Source organism: Poeciliopsis prolifica, unplaced genomic scaffold, assembly GCF_027474105.1.
Source record: "Poeciliopsis prolifica strain line A6 unplaced genomic scaffold, Auburn_PproV2 SCAFFOLD012, whole genome shotgun sequence".
In the NCBI taxonomy this organism is placed as follows: Eukaryota; Metazoa; Chordata; class Actinopteri; order Cyprinodontiformes; family Poeciliidae; genus Poeciliopsis; species Poeciliopsis prolifica.
This window is the reverse complement of record NW_026562387.1, coordinates 10,086,601-10,110,082: the sequence shown is the minus strand read 5'-3', so window position 1 is coordinate 10,110,082 and position 23,482 is coordinate 10,086,601. Positions and strand designations below refer to the sequence as shown.

At 37.9% G+C, this 23,482-nt stretch overlaps 1 protein-coding gene across 1 annotated transcript in view; it reads left to right on the top strand.

Moving 5' to 3' along the window:
* Positions 1-23,482, top strand: part of prex2 (phosphatidylinositol-3,4,5-trisphosphate-dependent Rac exchange factor 2) — a 90,323-nt gene that overhangs the window by 64,276 nt on the left and 2,565 nt on the right. The window contains 11 exon segments of the mRNA XM_055037609.1: positions 1,925-2,053; positions 2,906-2,947; positions 4,026-4,123; positions 4,218-4,364; positions 5,390-5,492; positions 5,776-5,919; positions 6,012-6,126; positions 14,932-14,998; positions 15,203-15,393; positions 20,071-20,173; positions 23,267-23,334. Coding sequence (XP_054893584.1) covers positions 1,925-2,053; positions 2,906-2,947; positions 4,026-4,123; positions 4,218-4,364; positions 5,390-5,492; positions 5,776-5,919; positions 6,012-6,126; positions 14,932-14,998; positions 15,203-15,393; positions 20,071-20,173; positions 23,267-23,334 — 1,207 coding nt within the window.

Below are 23,482 nucleotides of genomic sequence, written 5' to 3'. Positions count from 1 at the left end.
ACAGCGGTGAGCACTTTATGCAAAACAGCAGATTACCTACTTATTTCGTACTTTTCGGATAATTGAAGCCTCCAGACATCTCGGCCAATATGGTGCACCAGCTTCCCTCTCATCTCCAGCTCTCCCCAAGAGAGCGCAGATATGCTTAAACACAAAGTAGAGCCGTTTGTGTTCGCTTTGCTCCAGGAGGCACATAAGGGCTTGATCATTGCTGATCCATTACAGCTTTAGTAATGCCTACGGTTGACAATACAGCAAACACGATTATCTAAGAAGTACAGGATTCCGGCATCCAAACTCACACCTTTTTCACCTAGAAAAACACACATTTATTGTAAGAACTTGCTGTTTTCTTTTTATGCAAACTTCTTTGTTGGTCTCTTATGTAGATTTAAGAGTTTTTCAACTCATGTGTTATCACTACTCTTTAAAAAGAGTTTGGAACAAGTTGCTTGTGCTGGATAAAAGTACAGTGTTAAAGCCACAAATTTTGTGATCACCCTGAGAGGGAAATGAGCAACTTGTTTATAGTGAGGTTTGGATTATTTTCTTTTAAGATTTTGTCAGCTGAAGCAAAAACTGCTAAATGGCCACACATATTTATCAACTTGTCACCAAATTTTAAAGTGTTTATGCTCCTTTGACGTCCAAATGTTGCCACATCACAACTGTAAACTTCAATATTTTTCATTTGAGTTTCATGTGACAGTCCAATATTCACCTTTCACCTTTAATTAAAAAGTGGAAAGAAGATATGTGGTTTTAAAATCTATTCTTATTCAATCTCATTGATACTCTTTAAAAAACCCCATCATCTGAAAATGAAAACATCATGATACCACTACAAACATAAGACATTGCTGTCCAACTAAATTGACAGGTTTGGCAAATAAATTGCTAAACGAAGCAGGAGCCAAGTGGTCCTTGGTAACTCTGGAGGAGCTGCAGAAATTCGCAGCTGTAGTGGAAGTGTCTGTTGACCAGACAGCTGTTTGTCATGGACTCCACTGATTTGGGCTTTATGGAAGTGTGGGAAGAACAAAGGCATTGTAAAAACAAAACCACAAGGCGTGCAGTTTGCAGCTCACCAGACATGTAGGAGACACTCAAACTTATGGAAAAATGTCCTCTGGCCAGATGAGGCTAAAGTTTTACTAGAAGCAAAATACTGAGTACTAGAAAATTATCCCTGCACAAAAGTCTAATGCAACTTTTACAATCTGTTTTATGTCTTTTACAAGAGCTGTTTCTGCTCCTACTAAACGAAATTTGTCTAGAACCACAAAGTCTCTCTTCAGAAAAAGATAAATTTGCACTTTGAATGTGGCAATACTTGTATGAGAATACGTAAATGTCTATTCAACACACAAGATATTTATCTTCTACGTGCTCTTTTTTTGAACAAATTATGTAAAATTGCATGTTAATTGACATGACTTTGTCTCAATTTTTTTTATTGTTTTGTTTTTACATTTTATTATCTGTCTGAACTAAGTGAATTGTTAGAGCTGATCAGGTGAGTGGAGCCTGGAAGAAAACCCAGGCTGCTAAAGCCTTGAGATTTTCCAACAGAACCATAAACATGCAGCCAGAGCTAAAGTATAATGGTTTAGATCAAATCATAGTCTTGTGGCTCTGTGAAAATTGAGACATAAATCTAAGTATCTGTGGCAAAAACCCTCATCTGATCCAGCATCCCTTCCTGAGACTCTTTGCTTAATAATCTGGCTTTTATTACTTTGGTTATTCACACTTGGTTTATTCTGAGAAAGTTGTTTTAATTTTGCCTTGCATTTCCTGGCTTATCTGTAAGGCTAAGATATTATTTCTATTTAAAAAGTCCATTAGACCTGATAAACATTTGGGAAAAAAAGTCCACATTGAGTTGGGTCAGTACAATTTATTTATGTTTGTCTTCCAACAGAATTCCTGCAGGAGATGGAGCCCAGGGTAAACTGTGCCAAAAAGCTGCGCCTCCACATCAAGCAGGACCCATGGAACCTTCCCAGTAGCGTTCAGGGGCTCACACAAATTATTTCTAAATATGTAGAAGGTCGGTGTTCACCTGAGATGCTCCAAATGCGTGGCACATGTACAAAGCCAATTATAAATCCACAATGTTTAAGCCATGAAAGCACGCAGTCACACACTGTGTTTAAAAGACAAAATAATAATAATCTGCTTTTCAATAAAATGTTTGGGAATTGTCTTATTCTTCAATGTTAGCCCCTGTACCCCCTCCCACCTGTTTATTAATTGAAATACCAGAATATTTTGCTTAGTAACAGCTCTGCTTACTTTAAAATGTAAACCTATAATCAACCTGGGACTCATAAATTGGAACTGAGCTGAAACTGAAAACTCGCAGAGAATTGCAAAGCTGTTTGTGGTGAGATCCTTTAATTTTTGCCGAGAGAGGGTATTTTTTATTGCCAGAGGAGTGTGGTTTTGTTTTTTGTTGATTCCTGGACTGAACACACACACGCACGCACACGCACACACACACACACACACACACACACACACACACACACACACACACACACACACACACACACACACACACACACACACACACACACACACACTAAAGTGGTACAAGCCCACAGTGGGAACAGTACCAAGCACTAACAGCCTGCCACTCGACACTCCTGGGAAAGGTGAGCTGGTGGTCACAACTGAGGAAATGCAGAAAGATAGAGTTATTATTAATGCATTTTCATCAGTGTGGCTTCCTGCTTTGTAGCACAAAGCCATAACTGCAAACAAATATGAATTTATGCTGTTATCTTTTTCTCCTCCCTCTCTTCTGATTGTCTATATGTAATATAAACCAGTTGTTGAGCAGGAATAAGGTAAACCATTTAAATTTCTCTGAAGCACTCACTGATTTCCTTGTTTTCAGAGGTGAAGACACGCCTGCTCATGATTCTACTGCAGTATACAGGTTTGTGCTGCCATCACTGTTAAAACTGAGCATAGTATTAGGTGCATTTTAAATCATTTGCTAACTCTTAGCTCAATATACCTTGATCTTGTCATGTATGGAGGTTACGTTGAAATGATTTATTTCAAATTGGTTCTAGCTATAAAACTGTTTGCAGTATCAATATTATAGATTATCCTCAGAGCTTAGAACAGGCATCACCAGTCTTTTCAGTCTGACAAACCATGTTTGCCCTGGCCCTTAAAACTTTAAACATTTTCTGTGTGACAATTAGTTAATTCATCTTTAGGATATTTTCCCACTATTGTTTCTAATTTTAAAAATGAAGAGTTTTGCATTATTTTTATGAACTAGTTAGACTTAACATTTACTTATACATTATTGTAACAGAACACTAAATTAATCGCTTTGTTTTTTTATTTAAATGTCTTATCTTATCGTTGATACGTGTAGCAGTCTAAACATTTGCTCATTTGGTGCATCACAATTAATATGTTTGCTTCTGGTTTCCTATTGATCCCAGTTTTGCATTGTGTAAGTGCTGTAACAAACAACTGCCTATACTGGTGAGATTTAAGTCTTACATTCTACTTAGCTCTCATTAAGGGAGCAGCAAGCATGAAAACATTTAGTAGTGAATAAACTTGTTAATAAAACTCTTGTGCTTCCGTCCATGAAAACTTCAGCAAACTGCAATCAAGCTCCTTAGCAAATCAAGTTAGAAAGTTTTCATCTTCCGCACAACATAATTAAATAATATCTCAGGAACTACTGGACAATTTGTTTTGTTTAGTGTTAACTTTTTATCTCTCAGAAAATATTGCTGTTCATTATTTCCCACATGAATAGACAAAAGATTTGTTTTCAGTTTTTCCAGAAAGAATTTCCAGTAGAATAAGAATATTTATTGACCTCAGGGTATTCAGGATCCGGTTTTAGCCTCTTCATCTCAGTCAGTCACTTAATACTTCCATTTTAAATCTGTTGGTTTTGTTTTTTGTTCATCTCGCTACAGCTGAGGGATTTTCTCCATTTCCTTTTTATAATTTACTTCCTTGTGTTGTTTCCCCCTCTCAAGACTCTGAGATTCAGTTGCGACGAGATATGGTGTTTTGTCAGTCTTTAGTTGCAGTGGTGTGTGCATTCTCAGAGCACCTGTTGGCCGTACTGAACCAGGTGGGTCACACTGAAAGTACATCCTGAATTATAAAAAAGCTTTTGCTTCTTCAGGTTGCCCTGGCTTACTTGTTGTTTGATGTTTGTTTACTAGTTCCACAATGTTGGAGTAGAACTAGACCAGGACTTTCCAGATCCTCAGGAACTCCAGGAAGCCCAGGAAGCGAGCCGACGATGGCTGGAGCAGATCACCAGTGCTGGCCTCCTGTTTCACTTCCAGTCCCTCCTGTCTCCCAATATGGTAAGCTGCCAGGAGCAGTTCAGGAGTCAGATTTTAGGCAATAATGAACTTGTGTTATTTGAAAACACTGCACCTCTCCTAATTCTTTACTTAAATTAGTTGTGTCATGTACCAGTTTGTTCATATCCTCTTGGTTAATCATCCTTATCCTTCTCGAACTAGATTGCGTGCAATATTCAGACGACAAGAACTTTAGTTTTGTGGCGTTTCCTGGTTATTTATTAAATTTCAACCAGGAATTCTGTTTTGCTCTCTGAATTACAATGATTGACCAAATAAGACTAGAATTTCATTTTATGTTTGAAATTTTAAACAGTCTTCCTCATTAGTCGTAACACTGCAAGCTACAGACACAACCAAGGGAAAACGGAAATGAAGGGATTTTATGATGCATCCATGTCAGTTCCTGCAGTCAATCTAAGTAAACCTTAATGCTTTCCGAAGGATTTCTTAGACTTAGGTCATGTTGAGAGGTTCAGTGTCAGTGTCACTACCTTTAGATGTATCTTCACTCTAACGGCCTTGAACAAAAAAAAATAGACCATTATCTGGACTCTGTAGAACTTAATTGCATGTTGAGGATATAGTTCAGCCTTGTGTGCTTGTGGTGTTGACCGGTTGGGATTTAAAAGGGCAAGACGTCACTGTCCTTGCCTGTCACTTTGAGTGGATGAAGATTTGAAATTGTAGAAAGCTCAAACCTTGTCTGAATACAGCAAATATTAATTGATATAAAGGTATCAAAGACTGACGTCAGGTTTAAACCAAACATTCACACCAAAACAAAGCATCGCATCAACGATACTTCACTTCAGTAGTTTCTTTTCCCAGTTTTCACTTTACAATGCATGCAATGTATGAATACGTTGCATGCATTAATATATGAGCCTATATTCAACGTCTTACCACATGATTTGATGAAAGATGTTTTTGAGGAAAGTCCTGTTGCGCAGATCAGTTGGTAAGGTTTGATGAGAGACTACCGTAAAAAGAATAAACTCATGTTCGCTGTTTTTCCTCCTCAGACTGATGAGCAGGCCATGCTGGAGGACACTCAAGTGGCCCTGATTGATCTGGAGAAAGTCACCTTCTATTTTCAGCAATTTGAAGGAGAACCAATGGTAGCAAGTATGCAGTCTTTTAGTTTTGGTCTCAAGTTACAGGGCCCTCCTCAATTATAAGTGCTTCTGTTTAAGAAGAAACTGTAACTTAATCTTTAATCCTAGCAGCATGATCTCATCACTATATTTTGGTTGCATTTTAAACAATAATTTTAATGGGAGATGATGCTAATACAATAAAATATCCATTTATTCAACAGCTTTTTATGTTTTTAAAAGGGGAGTCAAGACATGTGCTTGCTGCTGCCCATGTTAACCCGTACTGTGTCTCTTGTTTGGTCTTCTGGCAGATATGCCCATCTCCTACCAGGTGGAGGGCACTCGCCAGGCCCTGAGGGTCTGCTTCTACCTGGAGAGTTACTACTTCGCACATTTGCCTTACAGGCTAAAAAATGGAGGAGGTGTCAAAATCTACCCAGTACTCTTTACGCAAGGTAAAAGGAGTCAATTTTAGGAAAAGGACAAAGGCTTCTTTGCAGAAAATCATGAACACTGAAAACTTCCTTGTGCATCTCCTCGTGTTTAGCTCTGGAGAGCATGGAGGGTTATTACTACAGAGACAATGTGTCGGTGGAGGAATATCAGGCCCAAATTAACGCTTCCTCGCTGGAGAAGGTCAAACAGTACAACAAAAGACTCGGGTAGAGTATAGCACGCACACACACATTTGTACTGCTTCACTCATGTTGCGTAATGCAACAGAGTTTCTTAGATATAATATAAATCAAGATATCCTTCCTTTCCAATGAGTTTGAGTCTCAGGGCTCAGTAGCAGCAGCATCTGAAGGTGATTGGCTGAGGGGAGCACAGTTGGGAATGTTTTGCAATTGGCCGTAAACACACACACAGCAGGGGCGGCAGTGCCTGGATGAGAACACACAGCATGCAACCAGGTTTGCTGCAGTGCCTCTGTGCAGCTGCTGCACTCAGTCACTTTACACCCCATTGCTTTTCGACACACTCGAGACTCCCTGTGATTGGCCAGGTGTGGAAAATGTGATGAAGTAGAAAGACAGGTGAAGAACTTTAATTTGTTTAACTTCCTGGGCTGTGTGATGGGGCGGGGGGGAATTGCACTCCAAGGCAGAGAGACAAATGTTAGAGAGCTATTAAATGTGACTTTCCTCCTAACCCTTGTTCCCTTAATGAGCACCTAAGAGGATGACCGCTGGTCTTAAGTTTAACATTTGCTGCAGCTTGTGTGGATAATTAAAATTATAAGCACAGTATAATCGAGCTTTGTCATATTTAGCATAGTCTGTTTTGAGGGCTTTAAAAGATTTATAGTCCTGGCAGTTGTGTGTTTCATCAGTGCCATCTCAGCATAGCTAAATATTAATTTTCAAAGATTGATTTATTCAGTTTTTTCATTTATTTGTAATGGTTAGAAGTGAGAACTGCATTTCCCAGAGCAGAGTTTTGGAAAGCAAATAAAGAAAGGACACTGAATATTTAATTTATTTTTAACAGCAGTTCCTTGATAGAACGCTCACTTTTATACTCCAAAATTACAAAAAATATGAAATGGTGAAAGTCAAGAACTCTGTGGGAGATACTTGAAGGAACAACCAACATACCCTGAAAATGTTTTTCTTGTAAAGTTGCTGGTTGTTCCTTTTAGTGTTTCCTCTGACTTCATTGCTAAAACTGAGCCTCCAAACTATGGTAACAACTTTCACACTGAAGAGTGTTGCAGTCAGGACAGCTTGGTAACACTTAGTATGTTCACAATTTATACAGTTGGATTTTTGAATTTCTTACTGGCTGGTCACCGCTCATGGCCAGTCAAGCTGAAACTTGACCTGTTCTGGAAGCAGCCGATTTCTCAGCTCAGGTTGAGCTTTTTTATATTTTGCTGTACTTCTGCTTTCTGTATAATTTCACCTGCACCGACAAAAAAATGTAATTGAGTTGACAGCCAAGGCCCCAGCAGTAACACAGTGAATGTGTCTAAGGAGACACAGGCAAGTGTTGTGGGGGAGCCTAAAGGGTGCTAGGTAAGGAGGCAGTCAAGCTGTGTGGCACAGTGGAGTTAGTTTCAACTGAACTTGCTGAAGCTCACAGTTTGAGTTGTTCATTTACCCTGGGTTCTCCAAACTCTTTCAGATTCCATTCTTTACAAATGCATTACAGTAGAAAGATTTACACACTGAGCAAAAAACTTGATTTCAACGCCAACGCTAAATCTTAATGAAACATCGATTCATTAAGGTCATTCATTTGGTTTAGACAAATAGAATAGGTCTAAAAGTGGCCTCAAGTTAGAGTAAAAAAAATGCAAAAATGTCAGAGGGCACAAACCTAAAGCTTAAAGTCAGTGTAATGGATTCAGCAAGCGATTTTTTTTCTTTGCTTGTCAGATTGCAAGGAATAAGATATCAAAATGTGTGAAAATGTAATTTGTTTATCCAAAACCTGAGAGAAACGTGGTAAATATGCCAAGATGTTATTTGCAATATAAGCTGGAAACATACCTTTTATCTAAAAGGTCATTAGATATTGAGAGTGAAGGACATGTTGTGCACTGTTTTCTTTGTGTCACCAGAGACAAATTGTTTTTTTTTTTGTTTTTGTTTTTTTGTAAATTGGCTAGTTGTTCAACAGAAATCAAATTTCCTAACAGAAGCTCTCACTCATTCAGCAGCAGCTCCTCTGTGCCAGAGTTTGTAAGTAATAGAGACTGTGTACAGAATAGACATATGAGAAACTATGAATTACTAACTCATTTACAAAACATTGATCAAAACACAGCACATTTCTTGGATTAGTATAACATTTGTCAAAATTATATTAGGTTAGTATACAAATCATGAACTGTTCGCACATTGTTTTGATGCATTTTCACTTAAAAGCTTAATCTGTTCTATAAGCACACTCTCCTTTTTCTAAGCAAAGAAATGGGTTTCCTGGTGTGGTTGTTGACCAAAGGAGTCCAAAGACCCATTTAGTAAAGTGGAATAGTATCAAAAAGGTTTTTTTTTTATTTCAGTAACTCAATACACTTAGTCAAAGACATTACATAGACTAATTACACACAGACCAATGTTTTCTTTCATGGCTTGTTAATTATGATGAAACATAACTTCCCAACATTTACTGAACACAGAATCATGGGCTTAAGGAAAAGTAGGTTTGATGTCTTCTTAAAAGTTAATACTTTGGGTTTTAACTGGACAAAGAATCGCATGCGAATTCATATCCTAATTTATTGAACATGACTGTATATTTGTAAAGTTTGAGGAGCAGCATATACATAAAATTTTTGTAAAACTCTTTGCAGCAATTGCCGCTTCAGAAACTGAATTCATTTCATGATTTGTAGACTATTTCACTTTAACTCTGACAGAGTGTTTAAAAAAATGGAAACCCTTGAATGTTGTTACACTTCACAGTTATACAAATTGTATTGTGTTGAACTGTCATAAAATATGAATGTAATGTTTTATGTTTAAGTTGAGTTAACACCTTTCCCAGACAATTATATTTTGGGGGGGTTATTTCCAGTATTCAGTTTGTTACTTATATTTAACATGAAGAGTTATACTTGCTAATGCCTAAACTATAGTTTTAGCTTTGCATCACTCATGTGATGCCACGAGGAATTCATGAAAAACCAGCAGGCAAGATGTTTTGCTCCCACCCCAAAAGTAGATTTGTTTCAATGTGGTAAAATCAATATGCCCCCTTGGTTCCCAGCAATTAGTGGTTTCTCTGTATGCAACATCACCAGGAGTTTTTTGTTTTGTTTTGCCAGCCGCCATTCGTTTTACAACTGACCACAGACCAGGCCGTGATCTCACTTCACTCTCCAACCTCAGGCACCTCGTTATCGTTTGAGCCGAGCTACTGCAGTGTTGGGCTAAACCAACACTGGACCAGCGCCAGAAGGCGTCTGACAGACAGATGCATCGCTGAACTGAATGAACTGCAGGGCGATGTTTAAGGTTTTCATGCTGCCGTACCAAATGCTCAGATCTACATGTGCATTTCAGACCCTTGAGGGACAGTTATTCAGAAGCAGAGTTGAAGTTTTATTTATGTGGCGAAAATAAGACGTCACTACTAATATAAAGCAGCATTTTTCTAAAATCTACTTGGACTGGAATCTATTGTCATTTGGAGTACATTTTCTCAACTTGCCTTCAGATATGGGAAATCTAAAACACTAAAGCATAACTGTATGCATGTTCTACCTTTGGAAATGATAAAGGGGTCATGGAGGACTTGCAGCAAAAATTTTAAATCTGGACTGTCTTTGAATGCTTTAGTCAGCGAGGGAGGAGATGGATATCTGGCGGCTTATTTCATCACATTTTGCTTTTATTGACGGCACTTTTCAGGAGGGCATTTGGTTTTCACCTCACATGCTCCCTTGTTATCGATTTTAGGGCAGAAAAAAGATGAAGATACTGTGCATTGTGTATTGGTGAACTGCAAATGCAGTGTAATAATGGCGGGAAACCAGCAAGTGTTGCATGACACATAGTACCTCTACAGAAACTTGAAGCTTGCCCTGCAGTCACTACTCAATATACTGTTGGTTATTGGGATAAAATATTTTTAGTGGATGTCTTGGCTAGTTTGAAGCCCCTTTTCTTCCCCCCAGTATGTATTAACTAGAAAAGAAATCCCTTTTATTGGATAATAAAATACAACACAGCTTGATAAATGTGTGTAATGATGGGATGGTGGCTGAAAGATGAGCAATAAACTTGGAGCTCTGTCCAGGTGGTAATATATATTATTATAACTACAGGCTGTTTAATTTTATGCTGTGTTCTCTTTGCCACAGCATAAGACAGCCCGCAAGTTATTTGTGTTCAGTTTCCACACGCACTGCTGTGTTGTATTTTGCAATTAAGCAAGTACTGGATTCTAATTACAGGTTAAACTTTTTTCTGCTGGTATGCCTGTTCGTGAAATGCAAAGGTACATTTCCCTCTGACAAACTCCTTCAGGTTTTTGGAGGTTTATTTCACATGTTTTTAAATCTTGATCTTGTTTCTTACGGGAATGACCTGTCTGAATCAACCTGGCTCTATGTGGAAAAATAATTTTTCCTTTAAACCTAATAACTGATTGTGCCATCCTTGGTGGCATTGACTGCCGCCAAGTGTTTCAGATAACTAATGAACACATTGCTTTAGAGGACTTTTGACTCACTCCTTTTAAAAATACACAGAGACAATGACTAGTAGCAGCTGAGAAAACATAATATTTCTACTTCCATCTAAGTCCCTACAACATACCCATTTAGACACTACTTTGTAAAAATAATCCAACGTACCCAACTCAAAAGTGTCCTTGAGATGTTACAGAGCGGAACTTAAAACCTGTAGTTCTGCTGTAAAGTTGTGTTCATCCTGAACTGTTACAGCAAATGAGCAAAACTAGTGGTGTTTTTTCTCTTCCCTGGTGCAACACTGTGCAGCAGAAATTGATGCCTGCTGTTAAGTTTTAAACAATTTTCAGTTATTCCCAGGAATAAAAAAAAAAAAATCAAGTTTGTTGAACTTCAACTGGACCCTTAGTTTTGTTCTCTTTTAAAACGTTGTAAAAAATATGTGTTTCAACAAACGCACACCAGATGGTTTATTTAATGTTTATTAGAACTGATAAAATGTGTCTTGCTAAATCTCTTGTCTTGGACAAAACAAAATGGAGCTGTTATAAGCAGTTTTCCTCACCGTTGAAAAGGCAGGAGTCTTTGGTTGGCAAAGAGTGTCCCAGTTTACTTACATTCACAGGAAGGTGTCGAGGCTTTGTTCTGCTTCAGCTGGTCTGCTCTGAACCTCTGTTTATAAAGCCTGGAGGGCTGAGCTGCCTCCATTTATCACTTCGTTTTAAATCCATCACTGCATGGTTATAATGATTAAAGCTCTGTACTTTGTTACGCTTTGTACTCTAATGAACGACCTAGATTCATCTGATTAGAAAACCCCTCTGAGATGGACAAGCAAGGTAATGTAAAGCATTTTGCAGGAATATAAGGCAAATGACATATGAAAATGTCATTAAAAAAGATATAGATCAAAAAATAATAGAGATACAATTCTGCATCAGATTTAAATGTAAAATATGTTTAAATGCACATCTGGAAGCAAATAGAGTTGATGCATCATAAATAAAATCATGTTTGACCTTTACAGGAAAGCTGCAGTAAACAGTAATGTTTTCAGTCTGTTTTATGAAGTGTATTTAAGTTTGATGTAATCCCAATACTACTTTTGTTATTTTCACATTAACAAAATTTACATACCTGGTCTATCAAATAATCTCTTATCCAATCTAGCACAAGATTCTATCCATGAGCTACCATACATCCTCTATTCTGCAGGTTTCAGGAATTTATTGAATCTTTTCACCATTTTCAGATGCTGTCCTTGTAGATGTGTATGATATGCGTGTGCATCCTTAAGTCCAGTGACCTAGGGTTAATAACTTTAACTTCCTTTGACACCAGATGCCATTACTGTAAGTCCTCTATAAGTGTCACAAACTAAGCACTTGCTTTCTGAGCCTGATTAACAGTAATTGTGTTAATAACATGTCTGTCATATAATATATACTTTCACAATGCTGTAGCGTATACCAGTGTATTCTATATTTTTTTTCTGCGCTAAAGTTGACCTACAGATGGTTATAAACACGTCTGCATTAATGAGTTTGCAGCTTTTCCTCCTCCTGGTGTCAGTGCAGCAGCATCACTGTGGGGCGTCTTAAGGCTCCTGGAAGCCCTCATTAGCTCCTTAGTTGCTTTCCCACACACGCCAGGGGATTTGTGTGGGAATTTAATAACAGTGAGTGTCATCCATCATGGCCTTGTGAGTGATTTACATAGACTTTTTTACACCTCTGTGGGGTCATATATTTACAGAAATATAATAAATTATAGATCATTTAGCCCTTTCCCGGGGTTCGAATGAAAGTGAAACCACTCAAAATATGCAAATTTTAAACTGTTTGTATACCTCATTGGATTTTAGGGATCATTAATTTTTTTCCTTCACTTTTTGAGTCAACAGTGTGCTGGGAATATTTCCATTCCCGTGCTACTCCTTTGAACACATCTGCCTCTTTTCTTCCTTCTACACAGCAGCTGACTGCGTTTGCTCCTGTGCTTTGAAGGGCCTCCGGTCTCCTATTGTTACGAAGCAAGAAGAAACAAAGTGAATTGAGTTCTCATTTCCCCAATAAAACAAACTAGCTGCATGCAGAGCAGGTCATCTTTGGCTTGCAGCCAAAGTCTCCATTAGAGCCTCATGGAAACCCTTTGGCTCTGCTTAAGTGTGTGGTCAGGGATGTTGCAGTTATTGCTGGATGAGCTACAGGCAGACTTTACCTATGGCTGTCTTGATTTCCACTAAAAGCGAAAATAGAAAAAGGAGTTGCTCACATAACAGCATCGGCCATAACGGCAAGATCAAAAGCAGTTCATGCATTTTTGTCGCACAGTGGTTTCCCCGTGTTTACTGTTTTCCTTACCTGGTTTGTGGTGAACAGGACTTCATATGGCTTTATTTCATTAATGTTGTTTTTCTTTTTGCTTCTTTAATCAAAGCCAGATTTGTGAAGTGCATAACTTAAATGTCAACAGATTCTTCAACCTGCATCTCCTGCAGAGTTGACCATGAAACTCATGACTTCTTTCTTCTAAGGTGGTTCAACAAAGACATTTTTATTTTTATTTAATTTTTGTTATATATTTTTGATTTGCCACAATCGCTTTGCATAATGTTCCTTCCTCTTAAAAGTTATGGACTAATTTGTCTCTCACCAACAATCTTAAGTTGAAGTTTGATGATATTACGAAAAAAAAAACCCATAAGCCAACATGTTTTTTTTTTGTCTACTAGTGAATGCTTTTATGGCTCCTTTGCCACAAAGCATTGTCTAATTCTAAGCAAGTATTCACTGTATGTGGGCAAAGTTTGATTCTCAACAAATGGGATATTTTCCTACTCTGTCTCCCCATTTCCAATCAAATTTCTATAAAAAAAAAGGTTATTAGATATGCATAAAGATTGCAGAAAGTTGAAGATTTCAAAAGTCCAGAATGGACTAAACAGTATATGCTGATTTTTGGACAACACAGCAAATAAAAACCTTGTTTTGTTTCTTAGGACTAGTTAAGTATCTGTTCATATTATGGTTGTAAATTCTACACCTTGACACTTTGTAACCTCCACTCTAATGTATCTTTTGAGTGATAAGCCCATCTTGAACCGATTACAAGGGCTCTTAGCGGAACCAAAACCAAGCGGTGCTAGTTGTCGGTTTCTGCAGCACGCTACAAGGTTAATGCATAATTTGGCAATTAAGGTTTAAATACCTGGAAAGCTGCCATAAGTGAATGCGTAACATTATTCATCAGTAGCTCAGGAGTAGATATGCAGGGATGCTAAGATAAATTAGCTCACTTCTGGGGATCATGCCTCATTAGTCAAACAAATGTTTTTGTCCACTCCTTATTGTGCTGTATTCTTATTTTGTCGCCTGCTGGCTAAAAGTGTATTTCCAACTTTAAGATTTTTTTTGAAGAGGCATTTTATGTTTATCTGAATTAAGAACAATTTCAAATCACATGGATCATCTCTGTAAGAGAAACCTGAATTGTCTATTGAAAGGCAGCTTCAGATTGAATGCCTAAATGCTCTTCGAGTCACTTTACAGCAGAATCAATGCAGATGAATGAGATATGCTTCACTTAATCTTGTAAACAGTTTTTATTTCTCAGTGTCTGTTTCAGTCTTGCCTTTTAAAACTCTATCCCTATCCCTTTTTATATATGTGGTTGCACAAATGTGTTAGAGAGGCTGAGTCTTATCCTTTACTGCAAGGAGTAATGGAGTTGATTGATAATTTTATTACAAAAGCTTTAATGTGGTGTAATATACCTATATTTAGCACAGTGTCTGAATGCTGAGATCCGATGCAGATACAGACTGCTGAGCTTGCACGAGTAGCAATCAAGCTCAGATGGACTCATTGCGGCAGACTGCACAGCATCTGTATGCAGCCACTAGTACAGTGCTGCCTCTAGTGGATGAAGAGGAAAACGGCACAATTTGTTTTGTGCTCCATGAATGAGTGAAGCGATGGCACTTGGCTCGACTCCCAGGACAAGAGATGCTTAGTCTGTGTTTCTGTTTTGCCGTGTCCAAGTTACTCTAATGATTGAAAGTCAGACGCCGGTCCTCCATAAAAAGCAGCTGGCCTACTTTTTCAAGTGAGGAGGCCTGTTATCCTGATGATCTAATGATGCAGAGAAACATTTTGGATGTCACAGACAGTAAACAATTAACATATATCTATACATATATATAAAAAGGTTGGACTTTGATTTTTAAACAAATTCAGTATTCCGTCATATTTTGTGTCTCACTGCTCCACATAAGGGATTTTATTCATTCTAATTAAAAATACATTCACTCTCTTTCACTCAGGGCGTTTTTCCTTGATCAGTCCAACATACCGGCCAGCACTGCACCCAAAGCTGCCCTCATAGATAAGGTACGACGTAACTTCATTTTGCGTTATTGATATAATTTGTATATACAGACATACACCCAAACCCTGAGGTTTACATGTACTCATCATGGCTGTCTTTTCATTACTCTATGACCTGGGTGATTTGATGACAATTTTTCTGCCTGATATGTCAGAGGTTTGTGTTTTTGCTTATGTCTCATCCTCTGTGCTCCTGTTTCTGCCCAGTTAATGCGACCCCTCAATGCTCTGGAGGAGCTCTACCGTCTGATGGAAAGCTTTATAAGCTGCCGCCGCACCGCCGCCTGCCAGTTCACAGCCTGCGGGGCTTCTGGAGTAGGGCTGCTCACCGTCGCGTCGGAGCTCTGCTCGCGTCTGGGAGCCACCCACGTCGTTATGTGCAACAGCGGCGTTCACCGGTGAGTGCACTTTCCATCTCTATCAGAGTGGTGCTGTCGCTGAGCCACTCCTTCTGTTGCCCCACAACCAATAAAATGCAGAAAGTTATATCAGATTCATTTTTATACTACAGTTTCAGCCCTGTTTGTGTCTCAACTTGGAGCCCTTCTCTGCATGAATTAACATCAGGTATTCTTGTTAATTGGGCTCTTTGTTTCTAAAACCAAATTAAGGACTTGAGCGGGAAGAGCGCTTTACACAAGAAGGAGATGGGTCAATTACTTCCTTTCCTGTTGAATTCTATATAAGGTTCACCTGCAGCTAAGGACCCCATTCATCAAGGCATAAGGACAGAAATATCCTGATCATTTGTCACTGCTGATCCCTAGTTGCTGCTTTCATCTTCGTCTCATACTCCTTCCCACTGCACCGCCCACCAATCTCTCTGATGCCCTCTTTCCTCACCATGTGACAGTTTCCATATCTTTTTGTCTCTTTCTCACACACCTGTGCATCCATGCATTCTGAGGGTATGCGTGACGGCATGATTAAGTGCTGCAAAGGGATGCGCCCGCTTGCCTTATCTCTAATAGAAAGTTTCCATGAGTCCTGCTACTTTATTAACACTCAAGCTGCATATATCACTGTGTGTTTTCTGTGTAAATTACACATGCTTCCCACAACTCACCCCTGCAGGCAGTCAAAGTACACCATAACATAACAGGTGACAAGTCCCGTAATACTTAGTTATTTGTGTAGCAGCTTCTTGCATAAAAACAGCTTTTCTGCCTGAAGCTGCAGAATGAAGAGTGTTGGAGTGAGAATTAAAGCTGGGCCTTTTTATAGAACCAGTTTACTACTAATGCAGAAATGAATCCCACTGTATTGAGTTTAAATTACATGCAATCAGCGAGCAAACGGCAAATATTTTCAGCAACTGGAAAACCCATAAAACCAAGGAAGTTGATTTGTAATGTGGAAATAGGTTCACCAATGTGACAGTAATCTAAGGCACTGTTGATTGGATTAGTTGGGTTGATGGATGAGTTTTCATAACAGCAGAAGTGGAACGGGTTGCAGAGGTCAGCAGTTCCCAATTTGCAACGCGTCTCTCCCATTAAGTTCTCAAATTAAAACAATTTGAGAACTGATTGTTTTTTTTAAGACACTTTTTCCAACAGTTATGTCTTTTTGATTATGTCTCTAGTTGTGGTAGTTTTTACAAAGATAGTTTGGATGGTAAACATTTGTGAACCACAGTCTTGAAGTCTCATCACAGATGCTGTGTAGCATATTCTGAGACAAAAATACACTTTGATCTAAAACAGTCGTGTCCAAAGAATGCTAGCATGAGTTAGCTGAAATGGAGCAGGTCTTTGAGGAATGAAGTTGGACACCTCTGATCTATCCTATTACAGAACAAAAGTGTCTCCAATAAAGTTTAGATGCTGTGATGGTGAAACCATCATGTTTCACCATGGCTTTTCCAGCTCTGTGTTTTTCAATCCAACAGTCAGCCAAAACATGTATACATGTCATTCTTACCTTGCAAGAGCATCTCTGTGGACAGTTTTGACACGATTTGTGACAAATTGCAAACAGGTCTTTTAATAAGTTTCTTTTCACAAAAGTTTTCTTCTTCTCAGAATTGTCCAGTGAACTTAGGTGGACTTTCATCCTTCAAATGATTGACTGAACAGTATTTGTGCTGCCCAATGCTTGGGATTCAACTGTATCCTTAACCTGTATGCTCTGTTCCTTGAAACTGTTTGTTCATTTCTGTTCTGAACAGATTCACTGGTTTTATACCACATTTAGAGGTTATTTGGACTGGATTTTATTTTGAGGTATCAGGCAAAAGCACACTAAACAGAATTGTTTGTTTCAGACATTTCTATTTGTAAATTTCTTGTTATAAATAGGATTTTTCACAATTTCTATTTAATTCGGTAGTATGGAGTACATACTCCCCATTCGGTAGTACGTACTTTATTCTGGGTGTAAATGGGATGTGTTGGAACGACATAAAACAGATGGATATAAATCATCTCCCACTATCTCACCAGCCCTAATGAACCTGGAAATTGTGTAGCTTAACACACACACACACGCACACAGACAGATTTTGAGCATTTCCTTCATCCTGCTCCAGCTGACAAGATATTTAAAGATCCTCACTGGGTGTCTCCCCCTCCTTTTTGTCAGTTTGCTGAAGCTCGAAATGGGAGCTTGAAATATTTTAGGGTTTGAACTGCAAGAGGACATCTTTTGCACCTCTTTACCATGATATAACTTGGCACATTCTCTAGATGATTGTTGGGTTCATTACTTTTATCACAGCGTGTCAGGCCTGTCATAAAGTTATGCGAATGAAATCCGAGGGGACCTTTTAAATCTTGATCTGATTGACTTCACGTAACGACTTCTGCCAGCAATAACTCCCGTTTCACGTCTGCTTGTTTTTTTTCCCCCCTTCTCAGTTAGCACTAAATCCGACCATGAGCGTAAGAGATAATAAACAAACCTCTCAGATTTCTTAATAACTCCATGGTGGTTGTTATTGAATGAAAGGGAACCGTGCAGCGTAGGAGCTTTGGACACTTTAAATTGGAATGAAAAGACTGAATCGATACGTTAGTGCTTCTTGTTATCAAAGAAAGGTCATCTGAGCAGCCTTGACACTTGTCACTGACTCTCTAAGGATTTATCAATGTGTTGCATTGTGTGCGTGTGCATGAGTGGTTCTGTGTGTGTGTGCTAAGGAGAAGATGAGAAAACTGGTTACACGCATTGTGGAAAATGAGTAATTTGTGTAAAATAAAATATTTTCAGATGTAATTAATAATCCCTGTTACCTGTACAAAGTCTTATTTTTTGTCATAAATTATGTTTTGTATAATAAAATGGAGAAAATAGGGGATAAGTATTACAACTAGAGAAAAGAAGATGCCAAAAGGTATAGAAATCCAAGCAAATAACCAGCTATATTGCTGGCTAATAGCCAGACTATGAGCTGACTATAGCAATTATAAGTATATAAATAAATATACTTATTTATTTATCTAAAAATAAGTATATCTTATTTATAGATAAGATATGCTTATTATCTATAAATAAGATGATAAGTATAGATAAGAAGATAAACGTATTATCTATAAAGTAGTTTTTTTATTGCAAAGGTGTTTGACTAGAAGCATAAAAACATAGGTAAACATACAGAGCTTTGACTTGTGGTGTTTGACACCAACCAATATTATATTTTAGTGTTTTTTTGCTTTTTTTTTTTGCTTTTTTAAACAGAATTATTTCATTGGTTATGAAAGCATTTCTAAATTGCACAAAGATGCAGAGCTGAGCATCTATGGAATTAGAATTAGAACATAATTTTACATACAACCAACCAGAATCAGGTGCTCCTGTGATGATTTCCAACAGAGGAGTCACAAAGAATGATCACTATGACTGGAATCACTTCAGAAAGACTTGAAATTAGCAGGCATAATTTTTCCATGAGCATGACAGGTAATTCACTGAACTGCAGTGCCATGTGTGCGTACACTATACAGAAGACTCCACAGTTGAAGAAAAAGTTTGCTCCAAAAGATTTGGGCAAGCCAAAGAAACCTTGGTAGCATACCAGTAAATTACACCAAAGTTTAAATTTACCCATTAACCTAAGGCTCAATAAATTGCTCGACTTAAATCCAATTGAAAATATATGAAGAAATTAACAGCATCCACAGCTTTTCAAATTTGGAAGGAGTATCTGTGGAAGAACATTTAAAAATTGTTGAGCAATGCATCTTAAAGTTGTCTTAATTGTAATTTATTTTACCTAGTTTCATGTACTGCCTAATTTGTTTCGATTAGCTTTTATGGAATAACATGATTTTCCACCAACATCTAGTGTGAATTTCATGTCAAAGACACCATCACAAACAGATGCACTCTGAAAAAACATTGTGTTCCACACTTACTTAATATTTTCTCATATGTGTGACCGAATACAAAATGTGCTCCAGCTAATGAATCACAGAGTCACGTCAACACTCCTTTCACACACATTACATGCTTAGGGGAATCGCTGCCAAAGGAGATGCACTGACTTGTCCTTGGACACTGTTCCTTTTCGCTGCAATGAGCATCAATCTTGATAAGCCTCTTCAGGTGCTCACAGTCAACCTCTAGTTTCAGTATCCTACCTCCGTTTGTTCTAATAAAACCTCAAACCTTAAATGATCTGAAGCTGCTTGTTTCCTTGCTGTGACTAACTCTTGTGAGGAGATGAGCAAACGCCAATCACAAGGAGCAAAATGGTAATGATGGCTTGCAAAAAAGGGACCAAAATGTGTTCAAGTAAATGTGATGTTCGGAATGAATTGTAACAGAAAATGAACACATTGTGTTCATATCAAGCTCAGACTTAGGCAGGCATTGGATTTTTGGCTTTGTTTGAGTTGATGTCAGTAAAATGTCTTTGTTTGCTAAGAGAGCCTGTTTAGAAAGTGAATAATTATGACTGTTCCCTGTGAACGGAAAACAAACATATTGCAACATTTCATTGTGCAGCTTTCTTTGTTTTCATTCATGTTTTACCAAGGATTAAATGTTTTATACTGGTTGGAAATTATGCATAACTGGACTCATTGACATTAATTCATAAAGCCTCTGTTCTTATGTTCTTATCTGACCTACAGCTGCACTCTGAGTGTCACACTGGAGCAGGCCATCCTTTTGGCTCGAAACCATGGCCTTCCCCCTCGATGCATCATGCAGGCCACTGATGTCATGAGGAAGCAGGTAAGATAGTCATTAACATCCTTCAGAAAGAGGATGTTTCTGAAGTAGCAGAACTTTGGCAAAGACTGTAATCCTTATGGATAGTTGAGTGGAAGGAAAGAACTTTGGTAGCAATACAGATGCATAAGCAAAAGATATAATTGCAGCCTTTAGAAGTTTGTGAAGAAAAGCCGATTCAAGAGTTCCACAAATATCACAAAATCCATGTTGCTTCAGTGTGATAATTTTCCCAGTAAGTAATGATTAAAGGAGACGTGTTTGGAGAACTTAAACTGAATAGAAAATCTAATCTGAGAATAATGAACTACACCAAACCAAGCAAAGTGAAAACGTTGAGGGTCACTAATAAAGTAACTTGGATGTTCATACATTGCATTGATCTAGTCATTCATGCAAAAAAGATGTCTCTATGAAATGCATTTTCTTTTCAATACTTATATGTACATTTTAGCATGTTTGTATTTAATAATGTTGTATTAATGTCTGCCTGTTAAGATCAAATCATTAAAATTAATAGCTTTAAATTAACGAAAAAGCACTAAGAGGTTTAATGTAAATAACACATATTTTTGTACAAGTCTGAGGAACTTCCAGCTTTATTTAAATTAATTCCATATTAACTCGCAAAACATTTGTCCAACCTTTTGATCAATTAATAAACCAAATTTTATTAAGCCAAAAACCGTTTTGCCTCAAAGAATATTCCTTTTAAAAATCGGCAGGTTACTGTCCTTTCCTTGAAAACATGCATCCACCATCCACTTTCATTAAAAAAAAAAAGAAAAAAGAAAAAGTAAAGCCAAAGAGTGTCAATCTAAAATAGTTTTATTTTTTAAAAAAGTCTCAGGCTTCAATCCTGGAGACTTGTTTGCATGTCTGTTTCAGGTCAAAGATGGAAATTCTGTCTTTTCTTAAGCACATAGAGATTTTCACTCCATAAAGCCTTCAGCCGTGACCAAATCTTGGCCTGCAACTCAGTCTTTTTTTAAGTTTTGTCTGGATGGTTATGTAGTTGTTTGAGAAGGAGTCAAAAAGCTGAGATTTTAGAGGTCTAAAGATGTTTAGATTCTAGTCCTGGAAAAATGGGATTTCAGCTAGTCATTGTGCCATTCTGTTTTAAATAAATTGCTATTTAAAATTTTTAAGACTTTTTAGATAAAATATTTAGCCGAGAGATACTTATCAGTTTGTGTGTTTGTTTTTGTGCATATCAATGTTCAAAAAATGCTAATACACCGGCTTGGAAGCATTTTCTTTATACACGTGTTATCCAGTGTGCAGTAATGAAGTAGTTTCCATAGTTTGCCTCAGAGGCAATTGCTATGGTTGTCCATTTTGTTGCGGTTAAGATATGCACAAACATGCAGTAAATTATCCTTTGGTGTGAGTCTGTGCATGCATGGTGGTTTGTCCTGTGTATCTCTGTGATGGGCTGGCGACCTGTCCAGGATGTACCCTGCCTCTCACCAATGACCTCTAGAGATGGATAGCTGCCCCAGGCGACCCTGCAAGGACAAGTGTGGATAGATGGTCCCCACATGTGACTATTGCCAAGAACATGTGGGGGTGTTTATGTCCTCCTTTTTTGCTGCTGAGAAACTGAGTTATGAAACTAACTGCATAATTATATGGCATCTTTCTTCCCTCACTAAACAGTCACACTTATGCTCAAACGTTTGTCAGCACATCAGATGAGGAGAATCCAATCTTGCAATCATAGAAAACTGTGGCTATTCCAGCATTTTACTGGAATCTTCCTAACATAAGTTTAAGAAGTCTGTGATGGAAGTTTTCTGGGAGTGAAATTTTTTGAAGAACACTTTCAATATTGATACTTACTTAGTGTAATTTGATGTAAAATCAAAATTTACAATACAAAAAAAAAAAAAAATTACTGACCTTTGTGGAGAGCTGTGTCCATCAGTGACAGCAGAGGGCATCTCTGTCTGGAGGTCTGGGAATGGATAACTGTGATAGGAATCGGATAATTGCTGATGCTATCCTGTTGTCTGGACATAACTCTGGGCTGACAGTCAGAGTTGTAATTGAGAGGTCACCTAATGCACTTTTGGCCAGATTCTCTCGCTCTACTAAAACTCTGATGACCTCCCTAAAGGAAGACTTGGAGAGTGTGTGTTTTTCTGCTTATACTTGTGCAGCACACGCACAAGGAGGGAGTATCTGCAGGTGCAGACGTTCCTCTCGTTACTATAAATTGAAAGTTGCTTCCTGCAACTCTGTAGGGATATATCTGCAGACTCTGCACATAGCCAGGAAACTACAAGGACCTTTTAAAAAAAAAAGAAGAAGACATGCTCCTGACTGAGTGTAATGAAACTCAAACAAAACCAGCACACACAGGAACCCTACTAATCTTCCAAATTCTCCACGACTTGTCTTTTTTATCCTCACTAAGCCTTTTTTTTTGCCTGTACTCTTTTGCTTTGATTGTAAGAAAGAACAACTGCACTGCCCACAGCAATCATTTCAAATCCTCAGTGTCCTCATTCACAGCATGACATTTACTTTCTGTCATACAATATTCATAGGGTACTGTTAAGCTTGGAATTTATATACTTTTCGTTGTTGTTCTGACAGTCAAGCCTGTAAGTAAGCAGCCTCACCAGGGAAAAAGCATCTCACTTAAAAGAAACTAGAGATAGTGATGTGCAGTGGTGTCCATTAAAAGCTACACTGTGAGTTCAACACTTTCTAACAATCTCTGGTTTTATAGTCTAAGAAAACCCAATCGGTTGAACAATGAAAGCTGAAAGGAGCTTGTGCACCGATTAGCAACTGAACTGGTAACATATACAAAAGTGTATAACTTTGCTGCAACTCTTGTTTATACAAATAAATTATTTATTTCTAGAAAGACAGCACATAGAAGTAGAAAAAAACCCCGTATTACTCAATAATTCAAAGCTGTGGGCTAAAGCATGTTCAAATTTTGGAGGAAACAAAATTCTTTACTTTATTGTGAAGTTCTTTTTTTTTTTTTACTTGATGTTTGTGTTGTTTTGTATCTTCTCCTCTTGTGTCATCACTGATTGGTGATTCAATGAAACTTAGTGCATGTCTGTTTTCTTTCAGGGTGCAAGAGTTCAGAATTCTGCCAAAAATCTGGGAGTGAGAGATCGAACACCATCATCAGTTCCAAGGTAAAAAAATATGTTCATCCATAAAAGTCCATAAAAGTCAGTATTTTATTTCCCTGATGTAGCTGTTAAATGTGACTCAGATTAGTGTCTGAACTGTGCAGACATGAAAATCCACAAAACCTAGATGATACAATTATTGACTTTTCTT